At 36.1% G+C, this 19,432-nt stretch overlaps 1 protein-coding gene across 5 annotated transcripts in view; it reads left to right on the forward strand.

Annotated features, from left to right (window-relative positions):
• Window positions 1-15,422, forward strand: part of LOC105202335 (glutamate receptor ionotropic, kainate 2) — a 139,311-nt gene extending 123,889 nt beyond the window's left edge. For 4 of the 5 annotated variants that reach the window (XM_026132629.2, XM_011170798.3, XM_026132630.2 and 1 more), the window contains 8 exons: window positions 1,424-1,528; window positions 7,462-7,719; window positions 8,576-8,773; window positions 9,344-9,569; window positions 9,992-10,156; window positions 11,033-11,133; window positions 12,059-12,337; window positions 13,888-15,422. In XM_026132629.2, coding sequence (XP_025988414.1) covers window positions 1,424-1,528; window positions 7,462-7,719; window positions 8,576-8,773; window positions 9,344-9,569; window positions 9,992-10,156; window positions 11,033-11,133; window positions 12,059-12,337; window positions 13,888-13,977 — 1,422 coding nt within the window. In that variant the 3' untranslated portion in view covers window positions 13,978-15,422. Of the gene's footprint in view, window positions 1-1,423; window positions 1,529-7,461; window positions 7,720-8,575; window positions 8,774-9,343; window positions 9,570-9,991; window positions 10,157-11,032; window positions 11,134-11,443; window positions 11,509-12,058; window positions 12,338-13,887 lie in introns of those variants that run through there. The other variant, XM_039449077.1, reaches the window with a different exon arrangement.
• The last annotated feature ends 4,010 nt before the right edge of the window (window positions 15,423-19,432 follow it).

The raw sequence follows: 19,432 nt of genomic DNA on the forward strand, positions 1-19,432 counted from the left end.
ACGAGATTATTTCCTTTTGCAACAAAAATAAAAATTATCAAAATGATTAAAATACGAAATAAATATTTGCATGAAAAAAATGGCTTTGCTAAAAATATGAAAATTTAGCCGGATACAGATTTAAAAATAATTTTGTTATACTATCAAAATAATTATGTAAAATTCTCAAGCTGAATGCTAGTACCCTGGTAGAAATGTATGCAGTTTCCCTAATAAAAATATGCGTAGACGCTAGGTATTGTCTAAATAAATAGGTTTTAAGGCTTGCTTGTTGAGCAATTGAATAGTCAATTTATTATCCTGTTTTTGTTCAGTAAATGAATTCAGATTTTGCGCATTTTTTTACGAATTTGCAGATTTATCTGCAGACAAAGCGTTACATCTTGATTCTCGGCAGTTTTATTTTGTTAGTTACTAGATAGAAGTAATTAAACTGTCCAGTAAATATATTATTCAACAAATACATAAAATGTTTACTAGGGTATATCAACTGTTTGCAGCATTATTTATCAAGCTTAAACTTCATTTGTCATTATTTTAATCCAACAAAATTATTTTCAGAGCTGTATCCAGCTAAATTTTTATATTGTTTATCAAAACTGTTCTTTCCGTGCGGACAATATTATACTCTGCCTAATGTAGAAATGTGCTGAAATGTTTTTATCTATTTCTAATTAAGGTAAAGATACAAAATCTCTCCGACTAGTGTGTATCACTCGATCGAAATTTATTCAAATCTAGTCTTGCAACTGTTCGAAATGAATATGTGAAACGTAATATGGATACTGCAGTATCATATCGCGATGTAAATCGACGTTTGCCAATATGAGGGATTGGTAAGTGCATGAATTGCGTTTCGCCCACATCGCGCAATAGAATACTCGTACACCGTGCACGTTGCGTACAGCGACGCTTGCAGAGAATTTGTAGAGCGCTGAACGCGCGGGCGGGTGCACGTGAAGAAAAGACAGGGGGATTTCCCTATCGGGCGCATTTTCCAGCCAGATATCCGCGCACCCCGTATGCAGCGCAAGCCGGAAATAAATCTCGACGGACTGCCGCATCGCGCGGTGCGGCATCGCGCGCCAGTTCGCGAGTGCTCTCGCAGACGCTGAAGAAGCAGTTAGATATAGGCGAAGGTACGCACGTTGAGCTCTTTCTTCGGGATGGCTTCATTGAATCGACGCGCAGCGTTTCGCGCTCGTCGGCTACTGCCACATCAGCTATTCCTCTTTGCCACGCGCGTCTAAATATTCTCGAGCACCTGCCGAGCACGATGAAGTGAACGAGGAATCGAAACGAGCTTTTGGCTTTGCGGCGCGACGCTGCTTGAGATGAAATGGGAATAAATTTGAATTAAACATGCCTTCGTCTGATTCTTAATAGACGTGTGTTCTCTTCATTATCTTCTCTCATTTCGCAGAAGGCTGATCTCGCTGTCGGCTCAATGACAATCAACTACGCGCGCGAGAGCGTAATCGACTTCACGAAGCCGTTCATGAATCTGGGCATCTCGATTCTCTTCAAGGTAAGCAAGAGCCGGCGCGGTTTCACCAAGCGCTAATCTCGCTCGCGCCGTCGAAACTGCGAGTTAAACTCGAAAATGTATTACGTTACAAGGTAGCAATTGCATCCGCGTCCGGCCCGGACTATTTAAGCCAAGCTGCATAAGCCTCCCCCTTAATCTCCCGGTTCACGCGCGAAATGGCGTTAGCCTGATAGCTCATATTTTTATTTCGTCCACGTCCCGGCCGCCGCATTGTTGCCGAGGCGGATCCAGCTTTGTTAGTCTTTCCCTTCACCCGCCCCCTCCTCTCGTCCCGTATATTTTTCCGAGCGGCGCATCTGTTATTCTTATTTGCTTTTTTTTGCCGTCGTATACTCCATCTGTTGTTGTTAGACCATTTTTATTTGGCAGCCAGCGAGCGTGCCCATACTCAAGAATCAACGCAATGCCGATGAAAAGTTTCGCATCGTTGAATAATATCTCCGTCGATATTTTCCCGTTTCTTGTTTACCTGTTTACTCTTTTCTTTAACTGCGTGACGGTAAAAAGTCGATAAAAAACCTAAACGAGGTAATTTTAACCGCGCGAGATAATTTTATCTGAGTTAATGCCGTCAGTAACGAGGAGGGTCAGCTATCCGCTACGATTCTAATTCGGTCTGACTTTGGCGCTATGGCTGACCATAACTAGTTCTTATCTACTCGCTCGTGAGCCGGACCACTGGTAACGGTCACGTTTGTGTAATGCCCTTACATTTTGCTAAACTAACCAATTAATAGTTGGGTGTAAATACCGCATGCATAGCAGGGGTTATTATCGACTATATTGTACCTCGCAGTAGTATAACTGACTGTAGCGGTCAGACTCAACTTTATCGAGCGTCGAACTCCAAATGAAAAACAAATGCGTGTTGCTTACACATTTGTTTGTCTATACTCACACTATGTACAAATAATTTTGAGAATAATTTTAATCACCTAGCTCTGCAATAACAAAGGTATTACAATAAAGCTTATTGAAAGTTAAATTATTGAAAGTTAAATTATTGTGTGCACGAGATAACATATGTTATTTAAATACAGTCTAGATATTACAAAGGAAAGTTGCTGAAAATGCGTACCATTTATTTTTTATTATTAAAAACAATATCTCGAATAAGCTCAATTTGAAAAAATAAAAAATTATTATAATCTAATTTCATCAGCCCGATACTTAAGAGAATCATTGGTAAAAGGTCGAAACGTTATATAATATTCTATAATAAATTTTTTCGTCTTTTATGAAGAAAGATTAAAAAAATCAATATATTCAATATTTTATAAAATTGTGTGTGTGTGTGTGTGTGTGTGTGTGCGCGCGCGTGCGCGCGTGCGTGCGTGCGTGCGTGCGTGCGCGCGCGCGCGTGTGTGTGTGTGTGTGTGATTACATTAGCAACTATATAAATTGATCAAAAGTTAACATCAATCGTACTTAATGTTTTAAAGTTAATTAATAATAATAAAGTTAATTAATAATACAGTTAATAGTTTATTGTTCGTACACGTAAAACAGAAAGGAATCTATTAAATTTTTGTTTAAAATACATTATTCAGTTCTCATTTATTTCATACCTCTGTTACTGAATATTAAATGCTTATTTTTACATTAAAAATAAACAAAAATATAAAATATTAGTACCTTAGGCGGTCGATAACGCGTTCTTCAATTCTCCCATATATTACTGTAATAATTCGCCTTACAAAATGCGATATGTATCATACAATGCCGGAAAAGATCATACAGAGTCTTGCAAGTTTAGTTTTCATTAACTCGACTCGGTTACAAGATCGCGCTATGACAGTAATGGCGTGACGCTTGACGATGCACTCACGTGTACTAACATGCATGTTTCCGCTTATAATATGGTACAGCATGTGTCACGAGATTGTAGAAGGGGGAAACGGGGGAAGCAGACTAATTAGAGCCGCTCGCGCAAGTGATGGTATGCAAACGGTTTAATAATCTGAATGCATCATCGATCGCGCGGCTGACGCACGAATTAGTGAACCGATTAATTCTATATTTGTTTGACGAGACATTTCTTCATCAACCGTTTTTCATCCCCTTCCACGCTTTTTCTCTCTTTCTCTCTCTCTTTCTCTTTCTTTCTTTCCTTCCTCTCTCTTTTTCCGCATCGTTCTTTACTTATATCCATCCCTGTTGTCTTCTCCCCTCGATTTTATCTTATCACTCGTGAAGCTTTAATTATTCTCGTAGTGTCTCTTGCTGGAAGTTTCTCCCAACCCGCGGATTCTATTCGATCGATTCGAGTGGCAATACCGGAATATCCTCAAGTTTCAACTCGCGCTAAATAATTCGAGATGCTAACTTCCCTCTCGGCTGCATTTTATACTGTAATGAGCAGCGGCGAGATTCGCTTACTCCGGGGTTAATAATGGCATTGCGCGATTGGGCGACGTAACGATACTGATGGAGAAGTTAATTTCTCGAGCTTTTGTAATAAAATTTTCGCGACGACGGCACGGTCGACGACGAGATCGCTTGTATCGGGGTCGCTTCCTCCGTTCATCTCTAATTTCTCGATTCCCCGCGGCAAATCCAATCGGACGTTTGGACCGACGAAATTTACGGAACGGCCATTTCCGATCTTCGCCGTTGTTAACCTTTTTTTTTTCTTTTATTTCCGTTTTGTTCACCTTCACTCTACTGCAGTTTTCTTCTGTGATATATATACATATATTCGAATTTGTCTGATTATCTAATCATACTGCAATATCAATAATAACGTTAAAGAATCAGTATTTAAAAATATCACAGCAATCGCTAAATATAATAATAGGGAGAATATAATTTTTTTCCGTGAAAAATAAATCAAACTAATTGAGTTCCTTTGCGATAAAATTATTAACTGAACAGGCTTCAATTAATGTTTCTTTGACTTTCTTTCTGGTGGAAGTTTTTAAGAGTATATGCACCATTATTTATCAATTAATTAATTAATTTTTTTTAATAATACATTGCAAAAGAAAAATAAACTTTCCTAGGCAATATACTTGCCTAAAATATTTCTTAAAAACATTGTTTTTTTCAATTATCATTAAGTATCAATTAATATATTGAAAAACGTTCTTGAGATTTTTTAAAAGCATTTAGAAATTATCTTTTGTAAGACATTTTTGGCATGTGTATGGCTATTTATATTATTGATTGCAATATTTATTGATTGGAATATATTGGCAAGATTAATCAATACTTTTTGAACTATTGGAAAGATGTCGTAATGGAATTAGCACGTTTAATCTTGACTTATGGCACCTTGTGGCACCCTCATTTTGTCTAGATACATTAATCCCTTTTCTTATAACTTATATCATAAAAGATATTTGTTAGGAAATCGGTAAAATATAGCTCTCAAGTTGCTCAAATTCCTGAAGAAAAATCTCTTGATACGTATTATTCAGATATTTATACATTTTTTATTGCATTGATTGTCAGTTTTATAGATCAGTTTTATAAATAAAACTATGATAGTTTAAATTTATTTTTGCAATTGACATATTTGTATTTATACCGTTAATTAGTGTTACTATCACTTATTAATTTTACATTAATATCATTTATTGCAATAAATTTTGTGTTACGATTTAGTAAACTCGATAGATTTCATGAAAATACTGATTTAATCTTTATGTAATAACTATAAATTTGTATATACAATAAATATAAAATATTTGACAATTAATTTATTTTTATAAAAATATAAAAATTCAGTATAAAACTGCACGATTACATTATAACTAGCTAAATAAATCGAAAATTTACATGTCTCGTACTTTAAGTGTTGTTAGCACACACAAAACAAAAGATAAAATCTGTTAAATGTTTTTCCTGTCGTATTCATTTCTCATTTATTTCGTATTTTTATTACTAAATGTTACTAATTAAAAATATAGAATGTTGGTGTACAATGTACGACTGGTATGTATTCAGTAACTCTCCCCTATATCGTCATATGAATCATTATGATGAAAGAAGTAAATATAATACCAATTGTATTATATTGTCTTGAGGATCTTCCCGCACCGCCAATGTTCAAACTTGGAATGAAACTGTTCACCTTAGTTTCCCGTGACACAAATCAACTGCTTAATGAAGATAATTAAGCAAATCACCATTATGCATTCAAGCGGCAGTGACGTGGTAATCTTTCATCGCGATTCACTGGAGGATTAATTATAAACTACGTATTACACTTGACAGAATCCCTAGGAAGTTTCTAGATACTTTTCGAGAGATTGATATTAATATCAATTAAAATAGATACACGACGACGAGATGATAAATTAATTGCTTGCAAATAATCGAACAAATTTAGTAGATCGAACAAATTTCTCATGTTCTGCGGAATAATTCGTTACACGATTTCTACCAAAACGGTAAAGCGTGAAAAACCCGATAAGTGGACCTCTCATAAATTAATTAAAACGGCGAAGGCTCTCGCCGCGCTGATGATAGCTTGCCTTTCAATGTGGACTGAAGATGTGGACTCGTTTTCGCTTGAGTAGGATTTTCCTTCGACAGATACAAGAGCGAGGGAAGACGCGCGATCCCTTTTCACTGATTGCACCAATCGACGTTGACCGGCGCGAGCGTGCTTTCTCATTAATGTAAGGCGATCGTTTAATTGCAATTAATGTTGCAGCCGGTAGCTAGCTCTACTGCCAAAGCTGTATCCTTTAATCATTCCACCTATTCATCGAGACTCCACACACTCGCTATATGTATCTGTCGATTCAAATTGCCAAATAGGAAATATTATAAACCAATTTAACCGTTAACATTATGAATCCTTCATGTACATATACGAGTGCTTATATCGGTACTTGTTATTTTCTCTCGTCGATAATTCTTTAATGGTGCTTTCTACTACATTGTTTTTTTATTTCCTCGGAATCAACATCTGCTATCAAGAGCGTTAAATTTTAGATCAGCCAATTCCACTTGCGCAAAGATTATCGGTGGGAAACGAAGAATTCAACGCCAGGCATTTAGTAATTATCAAGATACGTCGTGAATAAAATATCGCTGAAATCGTTATCAACTAATATAAAAACCTGCACTCACAATTTACTGGTTCAATAATTTACGAATCTATCTGCTTTTTATCTATTTTATTTCGCAACGTACGTATTTTCATGTCTTTTTCTTTTTTCTAAATTCGTAATATTTACAATTACATAAATTTGATAAATTCGACTTGATGACGTGTAAATATTATATATCAACATCCAATACTTCTTTGATTATTGCAAATTTTTTCTGCCATTAGTAGCACCGTAGCAATTGATGGAAAGCATATTGCGTGAAATCTCCGGAGCGGATTAAATCTACGAGTATAATACAAATATAAAAACCTCGACAATAATCGGATAATAATATAATATGAGCAAAGTAAATTCTGGATATTGTATTAAGTAAATTAATCGATTTCGCGATATTACGTTTAATATTAATTAAGATAGCTAATTAAGAATTGTTAAATTATGTGTGCAAAATTCCTTCATCATTTTACATATCGTTCCGATATTGCACAAAATTAATCAAGCTTAATATTAATACACATTTCACATAAATTTCCTTTTCCTTTTATTATGCATATAATGAGTAAAGTGCATTTGATCATTAAAACAAATACCGAGTAAATAGTAAAACAAATTGAGCACAAAACTTTCGACGAAAAATTTTATAATATTTTAATTGCTTAATATAACCATGGTGGGGTTATTTAATTTCCAATTTAGTCGTTTAGTAAATTTTTGACGCACGGAAGCAAAACACTGTATTTTTTGCTTACGTGAATGCGTAAAGAATTTTTTTAACATTAAGAAAAATTTCTTTAAGAGTTTTAGATAAAATGCTGATTATCGATCAATAAGATATCAAATTCTTTGCAGGTACCGACTAGTCACCAGGCGCGGCTTTTTTCTTTCATGAATCCATTAGCGATCGAGATCTGGCTCTATGTTCTGGCGGCGTACATTTTGGTGTCGGTAACGATGTTCGTTGTGGCTCGATTTAGCCCCTACGAATGGAATAATCCCCACCCGTGCCACCCCGGTCCGGAAATCGTCGAGAACCAGTTTTCCTTATCGAATAGCTTCTGGTTCACCATCGGAACTCTCATGCAACAGGGCAGCGATCTAAACCCCAAGGTTTGCGTTTACAACTGATGAGTTTCCGCTTTAATATTACAGACACATAAACCCATATATCACACAAAATTGATTTCTTTCTATATGAATGTAAATTATAAGGACATTATATTATATTAATATAACATCTTTTATTGTAATTAGCTTCATAAACAAACTCATCGATACCGCTTTCATCTATAATACAGCTCGTAAAAGATTGCCATAGGCTATAAATGTCATATTCATAGTTCGAGTTTGTGCTAATCGAAACGACGCGGATAATCTTGAAGCGTTACAACAATCTTTATGGTATTACAAACACGTTGTATATATCTCGCAACATTAATTATTAATAACTAAATTTCTATTTTAATTGCGCGCATTGTGTTCCTGTTTAAAGTGATTATCCACTCGATATATTTTATTATCAAACACCTTTACGATAATGTTCCGCAATTTTCTCGGCAAAGAAAGCGAACGTTCTTACTTGAGAAATCTCCTTTCATTTGCCGACTTCAGCTTTTGAATTAGTTTTCAAATACTAAGAATCTTCTATTGAACAAAATGAAACACGTTAATCCCTGAAACGCCTGAAAGATATTTAAAGGGCGTAAAAGAAGTATTGAAGTATTTTCAGTGTAATGAGGAATTAATGTTACTACAATTTGAAAGCGTTATTAAGAGCGCCTATAAGCAGTTCTGTTATCAAACTGCAAGATGGAATCACAATATTATAATATGGAGATCAATTAAAATCACTATTATTCAAATCAATTTTACGATACGCAAATGTCATTACTCGGTATTAAAATATGAAGCTAATTGTTAAATCGATCCAATAAATCTCAATGTGATGGTATAATATCTTTATCAGGCTACAAGCACGCGTATCGTAGGTGGCATATGGTGGTTCTTCACCCTGATCATCATCTCGTCGTACACAGCGAATCTAGCAGCTTTCCTTACGGTTGAAAGAATGATCACGCCGATAGAGAATGCTGAAGATCTCGCTAGTCAAACAGACATCACGTACGGAACTCTCGATAGCGGAAGCACGATGACTTTCTTCAGGGTAATTAATATTTTATTATTTATTTCGAAGTGCTGATAAGGAATAATAGTATTAAAGTAAAATACTCTATCTCTGTTCTAATATCTCTAATAATATTTTGTACAATCTGTAAATTTAAATTTAATTTTAAGCTATTTATATAATAAATATGTTCCTTTCCACACTGTCATTTAATAAAAATATTGCAAATAATTTTTAACAGCGCGAGATCTGTAGCTTGTTCAACTTATAAAAATCCAGCCTTTATATTATATTAACATCCACGCGAGGTCATATCCAATTTATGGCCTATTAACAGCCAGGTAACGATTGCGCGCGATACGCCGGCGATACGAAAGTAATTACTTGGCAATTATTATGATAATCGCTTCCGCTCACGCGGGGACAAAATTTTAATTACAATGCGTCTTTCGCAAAAACTTTCACGTTAGCAGTTAATTATCAAGCAAAGTTTATCAATATGCAAAATTTATAATGCAGGATATTATTAAACAATGGTTATCATAATAATGAATTATGATAACCATTGACAAAATCTGATTTTCTACGCTTCTTAAATTTTGATTCAAGGACTCGATGATCGAGACGTACAAAAAGATGTGGAGGTTCATGGAGAATAAGAAGCCGTCTGTATTCGTTTCAACATACGAAGAGGGTATCCAACGAGTTCTTCAAGGCGATTATGCCTTTCTAATGGAGTCGACTATGCTGGATTACATTGTCCAAAGGGACTGCAATCTCACGCAAATTGGTGGTCTGTTGGACACCAAGGGATATGGAATCGCTACGCCCATGGGTATACTATTACGCTAATCAATGTCTATTTTTATTTTCAAGTCTTATATATAGTTTTTTTTCACAAACAAATTTGTAATAGTTTGGCGAGCAATATTCAATTATTTAACAAGGACCGATTTTTTTTTTTAATAAACAGTGTGTAACTGTTAAATCCATAATTCGAGAATTTATTCGCTTATTTATAAAATTAAAATGTCAAATTTAAATTTTATCGTTCATTCACAAATATCTACTTCGATTTTAATTCGATAATTTGTCAATAAACATTGTTAAACTGTTTATACTATTTTCAACAAAACAAGAATATAATTGCTTGATAAAATATCATGCGAATTAAAAGCATAATTCTCACTTATAATTTAAAGAAGTCGCGTAAATTGCTTGCTATCTACTTAATAAGATTCCCGAAAAATTTCACAGGCTCGCCCTGGCGAGATAAGATATCTCTAGCAATTTTAGAATTGCAAGAGAAAGGCGAAATTCAGATCTTATATGACAAATGGTGGAAAAGTCCCGGAGATACTTGCATGAAGACGGAAAAGGGAAAGGAGAATAAAGCCAACTCTCTAGGCGTCGACAACATAGGTGAGCGTCTTTCTCAGAGAATAGCGCGTAAACTCTGAATTATACGCACCATGAGTTTCTTCGGTAAAGTCATAACACGGAAATTTCCTTTCGCAGTTACAAACATTTCTCATTATCTTTATTGGGTTATTATTCTTATAAAAATGACTGCTAAATCTTTGATGGACAAAAACTCTTAATACAAATCTTAATGTAAAAATAATTGAAACAATGTCCCTGATGTAAATTAAAATATGCATCGTTTAGTAAGATTTTATGATAAATTTATTCCATTATATGTGCGTGCAATAAAGTAAAAAGTCATAACACGGAGATTCCCTTTGGCAGTTACAAACATTTCTCATTATCTTCATTGGGTTATTATTCTTATAAAAATGACTACTAAATCTTTGATGGACAAAAACTCTTAAAACAAATCTTAATGTGAAAATAATTAAAACAATGTCCCTGATGTAAATTTAAATATGCATCATTTAGTAAGATTCTATGATAAATTTATTCCAATTATATGTGCATGCAATTTGTATACTTTGAATATTTGTAAATATATTTTCTTAATTTATATATGTAAAAAAACCATTTATTTTTTTTACACAGAAAGACCGATTTTGCTATTTAAAAATTTAGTAAGATACAAATTTGAAAATAATTTTGTCGAACCATTGAAATAATTACAAAAATTGACATTTTAGCAATTAATTTGTCCTACATTAATTTGATAGCCCAATAAAATTATTTCCAGATCTATATTCAGCTAAATTTCTATAACGTTTCTTTCCAAATTATTCCAACATTGATGTTTCCAATCGTTCTTACAAAATTATTTATTGATGTTTTATGCAACCCAAAATCGACGTGTTCTATTTCTGTATCTAGGAGGAGTTTTCGTGGTTTTATTGTGTGGCCTGGCATTCGCCGTGCTCATAGCGATTTTCGAATTCTGCTACAATTCCAGAAGGAATGCACCGGCGGAACGGGTGAGTGCATCGACCCCAAAAAAGCAATGTTGAACATTTCAGTAAATCGTCAGCACGTTGACGTTGCACGACTCTGTTCACTGATATCTAAATTCCCAACAAAGGCGACCGTCCACTTTTAATTCTTAAGCCTTTTCTTAAAATTTTCGTCGCTTTACGTTTGTTAATTATTAAAATTTTTATAAATTAATGAATTATATTAATTTATTAAATCTTTGAAGGTGAAATGCATGTGAGACCGTATGCATAAGCATTGCATGACATTTCTAAATTTTGTTTCATCGCTGCATCATGGATTTCGTCGTATCAGCATGAGCTCATCGTCCATTGAAGCATGCCGCTCGGCAAACATCCCAAACACAGTTGCAAAAGAAGGTCCGTTTCGAGTAAATTTCTTTTGTATGAATTTATCTGCTTCAACATAAACCCGCGCTCTCTGAAGCTTTACATTTAAATAATATGTACAAGTGTGTCGTAAAAATAATAATTTTCTCGTATATTTTAATACAAGATTATTCAAGAGATATAAAAACGAAGGTAAATAATTATTGATAAAAAAAATGGACATAATAATTGACATAATTAATAAAAAATAAAAACTTTATTTTAATAAAATTGTAAATTTTTAATTTTTGAAGGATATTGACCTTTTCAAATATGCTTGCTGCAGCAAAAATTGATTCTAAATTTTTACTTATAATTTTATTTAAATAATTCTAATTATTAATTTTATGTCATTATTTATCTTTTCATATCTCTTCAATAGTTCAAAGAATATTCACGGAACTATGCTACTATTCACTTCTCGTTAATCTTAGAACATTTTCCTCATCATAATATTTTAATATAAATTTTCTGAAATTTATCTTAAATAATCGAGTCGATTAACGTGGGAATAATTTGTCGTTGTGGGCTGCTGATATAGCAAAGGCCTCCGGTCCCGCCAACGCCCACCTCCGGCTCCCTTCAGGGAATTTCTCAAGCTGTTCAACAGCAGCAGCAACAACAGTGCCAGCAGCAGCATCAGCAGCAACCGAGTCAACAAGAATCGCTTTGCTCGGAGATGGCACGCGAGCTCTGCCGTGCTTTACGCTGCCGCGCGTCGTCTCGACGGCGACGTACTTGTGACAAATGTTCTACGCACGTGATCGGCTACCCACCGGACAATCCCACTGCCACCCCCGTAAACGGGATGAGATCCCAGGTAACGACTGCCTCGTCACTCGTTAATTATCGCGCTATCATCAATCTATAAGCCGATGTTTATTTTTCACGATATATTAACGCGAATAAAATAAAGCTGTCCATTTTTCTAATCAATATCTTGTAAAATACGTATCTTTTGTAAATAAAAATTTATCTAGATTGCTCCTGTACAAAGTATATAAGGAAACATAATGTTCTGTTTATTCGAAAATTGCTCTGCAATTTTATCTATTACGAAAATTTACAATTTAAAAATTTACAACCTAAAGACTTACCATACTTGATATTTTTTTTAATGAGATTTAAAAAGATTATAAATAAAAGCCCAAAATTTTCATTATTATATTTAAGATCTTATATCTAAAATTGTCTTAAGAGCGTTCTCAAACTGTTTTATATTTTATTAGCTGGACTAAATCTTAATTAAAAAATTAACCAAGATCAAACTTAAAGTAATCTCAGATATAAAATCAGACTACACCCAGAAAAAAGTTACGTTTAAATTAATGAAGTCGTTTCTTTAATTTGGTTTTTTTTAAGTTAAAGTAAAAATGTTTAAAAAAAAAATAAAAATTTATTAGTTAAAAAAAAATTATTTAAAGTTTTTTTTAAGTAAATAAATTATTTGTTACAATTATTTTTAAACAACCGTTTTAATTTAAAAAAAATGTTGACAAAAATGTAAAAAATAATTTAGTTGTTCTGATTTAAAAAACTGTTTTTCATTAAAAAAAACTTTTCGTTGTATAATCGGATTAGTTCTTTAATTCTAATAAAAAAAACAACTAAAAAATTTCTTCAAATCAAAGAAACTTTTCTGCATACTAATGCACAAATTTCTTTGATTCAAACTTTTTCTCTAGGTGTATATAAATTCTGCGCGTCGGTGAAGTTCTTTGATCATTTCTTCATCGAATGTTTCTATGTTTCTTTCTAATTTTTACTCGAAATCAACTTTATATATTATTATTTCATTCAGGAGAGAAGTCTTACCCTCTGCTATATCGTTATTCACTTAGATTTTATATTCACCGAACTTTTTATGCGTCCACGTTCATTAAACTCATAATTGCATTCAAATGTTCTTTAATTAACGTGTATCCGGCAAGCGGATTTATTTCCCGTCAGGACGGGCACGAAATTTATTATCTCTTCATTTCTCCTTGCGAATAATTCGGTGGTGCAAGATAGAAGGGTTTTTACTGAAGAGATTAAAGGATCGACGGAATCCAATTGAATCTTAGCTATAGCGTTTTAAGCAATTTATTCAATTAGCTACCGAAGTAATCGTAAAAATTCCGCAAATCGCCGTTAGACAGTTAGTGGAGATTAAATATGCTAAAAATTTTAATTATATCGAAATAATGAAATAAAGTGACTTCGATAAATAAAAGTGGTCATTTAAAATTCGAGATCAATAAAATTTACGTACAACAAATCTGACTGATATCTTAATATTCCGATCGCCATAAATTTCACACTAGCGTGTTATCTATACGACTGCCGCAATGTTACACATAGTCTCGTAACTATGTTACTGTGTTACAGAGAAGCAACCTGGCTGTACCCGTAGTCGAACTGCCTCCACACATTCACATGCATCATCACGCACCGCCGCACGACTATGACGGCAATTAGAGAGGCGTTATTAGCAAAATCAGATCATTATAATCGTAACCAGGAACAAGTACAAAGCGTCTCGCGAAAAGCAATTACGATCGATTTGTTGATAGATAAATTTCCGTCGGCAGTGACGAAATTCGCCCAGTAGCCATGTGTTTGCACAATATTAACAAAACAAAACAAAAATATTCGTCGTCGATTTCGCGATTACGAAGAAAGAGCTTAAACGTATTTGTAAAGCAACGCGTGCGCCGCTTTTCCGCACATTTGATAAATCCGTCGAGAGATCGACACTACATGTATTGAACTTAATTGATAAAATGGTATAACGTCGTTCTAAAGTGGTTTTTCTCGTAGCCGCGAGTTTTTTACGATTAATCAATTCGCAGGACACAGTGTAATTGTCCTGAGAGGCAAAGCCGCTTTATTCGCCACTTTAAAAAGTATTCAAATACATTGAGGCAACGTGATTTAATAACTATCGGGATACCGAGGAAAAATTTTAAATTAAAAAGTTACGATCAGCTCGCATGCATATTAATTCTTGGCCTCGCGCAAGGAAATTTTTCTTCGATGCGATGCGATCGAGATTGACGTTATCAAGATCGACGAGTTAAGTACTTAGAAAAGTTAATGCTATTTCACAGCAATGTTTTAACGTAATAACTGAATACTTTACGTAAATGGACCGTGAATTTTTTATCCTTAAACAAAGTTGTGTTTTTATAGAAAAATTAGTGTATATCGAGATCTTTACACGAGCATATAAGTGTAATTTATAATGTACAAAATGAAGAGAAATACTTTTCCATACTTCTTTTCTCTGTTTTTTTTTTTTCCAAAGCAAGTAAAACTTATCTGGTGAAATAGCTTCTCCCGAGATCTTTTTTTTTCAGCTCACGGAGTTTCTTTCATATCCAAGTCTTCAAATGTCGCGAAGCGATCATCGCGAGATAGAAATCTAGGCACCCTCACGTCCTAATTCTAATTTAACGGACATCAGTTCGATCGAGAGTAGTATGTTGAACCTAATGACAGACGATAAACGATCCTTCCGTCCTGCGCCCGTAGAATCGAACAATCTAATATATCTACGACGGCGATCACCGATATCACTAACGATATTTCTTCGTGTACGTTCACGCTACTCTCGTGCGAAATAACGTAACGTAACGTTCGATCCATACACAGAACAATGTTTTGACACGCTTTGTAAAATGCGTTCTCTTTTTACAAGAAGCTGCCTGAAGTGTAATTGTACACGCAAAGTATTCTGTAAATATCGCCGCAAAACAAAAAAAAACAGCAGTGAGATTCGTAAGGGGACTATTTTATGCAAATGTGGCTGAGAGTGAGTAATCAGTTAGCGCTAATCGAGTACAACTTAGACGTTTGGTGTCATGTAACGTGTGCTGTATATGCTGATAGACGGCGAATAAATGTACGATGAGAGGACGCGATCATTATCTTCTTCTTATCCTTTTCAAAATGTAACCGCGGTAATTATATAGAATAAGAGCCTTAAATTTTAAGAAAAATGTACACATTCGACGCGTTTTCACAGAATAAGATAAGCGTCGTGATGTTTCAAAATGTAAAGAAATTTCATAACTCACCGGACCGATGCGCAGCGGCGGAGTTGTAACACAGCTACAATCATCTGTAAAATGCATAAATCCAAATTATAACAGCGTCCAAAATAATGGACGTGATATTTATCTTAATTCTGAAAGTAACGCAGTGAGAAAAAAATTCTTAACCTGACTAAATTTTTTAAATGGAATAAATTTCTTCAATTTAAGTAGTTATGCACTTAAATTTCTTCAGCAATTTCCAGCATTTATATATTTCACTTAAATACATAAATGTTTGAAACAAAAAAATTTTATTCAATTTGGAAAATTTAGTCTAGTTGACAATTTTTTTCTAACCATAAGTAACGGGTAATACAAATAATGTGAACTCACCCAGGGTTGTTCCGCCGTTGCCTGATGCTCCTCCCGAGCCTCCGCCTCCTCTCAGATCTGGCACAATTAACACTCGCGAGAGATCAATTACGATCGCGTACTAATTAACACAGCAACGCGCGACCCTTTGTCGAATTCCCGGCAAAGCAACATTAACCTAACGAAAGAAACATACCCGAGGATATGATCCGTCGGAACATTTACTATCGCACACGAAAATTCGGACTAATTGCGCGTACAAAGAAATTTCGATGATAACACGCGAGCTGATGCGCGATGCATTCGCTGGACGGAACTCTCGATTATTCGCAGGATTATCTTAATTTGTACGCCATCCCCAAGAACAAGAACGCGCGCGTACGAACGCCACGAACGTTGCAACGGACGGAGTTTGCGGCGAGAGAGGCTTGCCGTCGCTAACTTCATGCCACACGCCATCCCGCAAGAGAGAAAGAAGAGAGAGAGAGAGAGAGAGAGAGAGAGAGAGAGAGAAAGAGAGAGAGGACAACAACGCGCGCGGAGTCATCTGCGGGGCGATGACTATTTCATACGAATATTCACGACACGCGAAAACGTTCATATACTAGTACATTCAAGGAGAATCGAACGTGAAATGTCCATTGCGAAGCGACAGCAAACACGGCGTCATCGCGATCACCTTCACTCGCGTCTGCTGGCCAGCGTACGGCGGAGTCAACACACACGTCTCGGGACGATCGTCACCTCACCTATATCACTGCGCATAAACATTCGACTCGTACATACGTACCGAGATACACGCGACGAGATCGGAGCTTGCACGGTCCGCGCCCGCCAAAATGCGTTACGTATATAGCTACTACGCCATCACCGGCCCTTCGACCACTGATCCATCGACTGCGGCCCGTCGCTCGCCGAAATACGCATATCGAGACGACTCCTCGTCGCACGATTGTCGGAATCGAGAATCGAAGTTCCTGTGAATCTAGCTACCGCGATGAAACGAGACACGAAATCGATCCGCGATCCACCGCACATCCGCCCGCCGCCACCCTCGATGCTTCACTAGTAGACCGCGGCGCGGCGTGGCGCTAGGCGTTAGTAGTGGAGCATCATGGGTGGTTGCGGTGGATCGCGGATCGATTTCGTGTCTTGTTTCAACGCAGTAGATCCGCAAGAAGCTCGATCTCGATGCCGACACACGTGTGACAATCGTGCGACGAGGAGTCGCCGCGATATGCGCATTTCGGCGGCAGACGGGTGACGAACGACGAGCGACGGGCCAGCTATCGACAGGCAGCAGGCGATTGGTCGGCGGCGGCCGCTACACAACGCATTTTGGCGGGCGCGAACCGTGCTCCGATCCCGCCACGAGTATCTCGGTACGTATGTACGAGTCGAATGTTTATGCGCAGTGATATAGGCGAGGTGACGATCGTCCCGAGACGTGTGTGTTGACTGTTGACTTCGCCGTACGCCGGCCAGCAGACGCGAGTGAAGGTGATCGCGATGACGCCGTGTTTGCCGTCGCTTCGCAATGGACATTTCGCGCTCGGTTCTCCTTGAATGTACTAGTATATCAACGTTTTCGCGTGTCGTGAATATTCGTACGAAATAGTCATCGTCCCGCAGATGACTCCGCGCGCGTTGTTGTCCTCTTTCTCTCTCTTTCTTTCGCTCTCTTGCGGGATGGCGTGTGGCATGAAGTTAGCGACGGCCTCTCTCGCTGCAAGCTCCGTCCGTCGCAACGTTCATGGCGTTCGTGCCGTTCGTACGCGCGCGTTCTTGTTCTTGGGGATGGCGTACAAATTAAGATAATCCTACGAATAAGCGCGAGTTCCGTCCAGCCAAAGCATCGCGCACCAGCTCGCGTGTTATCATCGATGTCGGAATTTCTTTGTACGCGCAATTAGTCCGAATTTTCGTGTGCGATAGTAAATGTTCCGACGGATCATATCCTCGGGTATGTTCCTCTTGTTACGTTGATGTTGCTTTGCCGGGAGTTCGACAAAGGGTCGCGCGTTGCTGTGATAATTAGTGCGCGATCGTAATTGATCTCTCGCGAGTGTTAATTGTGCCAGATCTGAGAGGAGGCGGAGGCTCGGGAGGAGCATCAGGCAACGGCGGAACAACCCTGGGTGAGTTCACATTATTTGTATTACCCGTTACTTATGGTTAGAAAAAAATTGTCAACTAGACTAAATTTTCCAAATTGATTAAAATTTTTTTGTTTCAAACATTTATGTATTTAAGTTAAATATCTAAATGCTTGAAATTGTTGAAGAAATTTAAATACTTAACATATAGTAAATACTTAAATTAAAGAAATTTATTCAATTTCAAAAATTTAGTCAGGTTAAGAATTTTTTTTCTCACTGCGTTACTTTCAGAAATAAGGTAAATGTCATGTTTATTTTTTTGGACGCTATTATAATTTGGATTTATGCATTTTACAGATTAATGTAGCTGTGTTTCAACTCCGCTGTTGCGCATCGGTCCGGTGAGTTATAAAATTTTTTTACATTTTGAAATATCACGACGCTTATCTTATTTCATGTCGGCGATAAAAAAAAAAAAATGAATGGAAAGACAGAACTGAATTTTTTAGTACCAAACTTATCCGAGCATTCAATCTTTTAACATGACTTTTGTCCTGTGAACGTCTGACTTCTAAATTCTGTAATATATATTTTTTATTTATTTTCATTATTTCTTGAAGAGCACCTAATTAGCACTTAATGTATTTGCACTTATTGTATGCACTCTACTGTATTTGTTTATTTATTTACATAGTAAACATTTATTTTTATGTTGGGAGAAGAGGCCTAGATTAATGTTAAGCCTCTCAGTCCCACCCAATTTTTTTAAATATTCTGCCAAACAATTCAAGCATCTAATTTCGGACTTTAACACTAAATTAGCATCTAATGAGCACTTGATTTTAAAATATTTTAAAATTAATTTTGCGTTGGTGGGGGAGATAGCTTAATAGAGATGATTGAACTAAATTAAAATCAGTCAACTAGCCGAAATTATCTTCTGATATTACCAAAGAATAGCGCGTTTCAGCGGCGGTTTCACTCGTTGCAATTAGATATATTTAATCCTACAGGATGAAGAGGTGAAGAATACAGAAACGCCCCTATTGATTTTTTTTATATAACATCATTTATTAAGGGATAAAATAAATGACAAATAACATATCTCACTTATATCAAACTATAATATTTCTTAGTGTTCATTATTCGTTATGATATAAAAGAAATCACATCATATACGACCCCTTCCCCCAAACCGCGCGTACAGCGGCGATCGCTCGAGTCTTACGCATTCGCATATGACGGAATGGATAATCCGCCTAACCGGAGAACACACAAAACAGCGAGAATTTCCTGAATCTCTCGAAAGAGATCACGAGCTCGCGAGTCGATGAATGATAAGATTAGGCTACGACCGCGATGCTTAATCGAATCAACATGACCGAGATGTTACGGCGAGCTCGCGACAAGGAATTCCTTCTGACC

This window comes from Solenopsis invicta, chromosome 5, assembly GCF_016802725.1.
Source record: "Solenopsis invicta isolate M01_SB chromosome 5, UNIL_Sinv_3.0, whole genome shotgun sequence".
Lineage (NCBI taxonomy): Eukaryota > Metazoa > Arthropoda > Insecta > Hymenoptera > Formicidae > Solenopsis > Solenopsis invicta.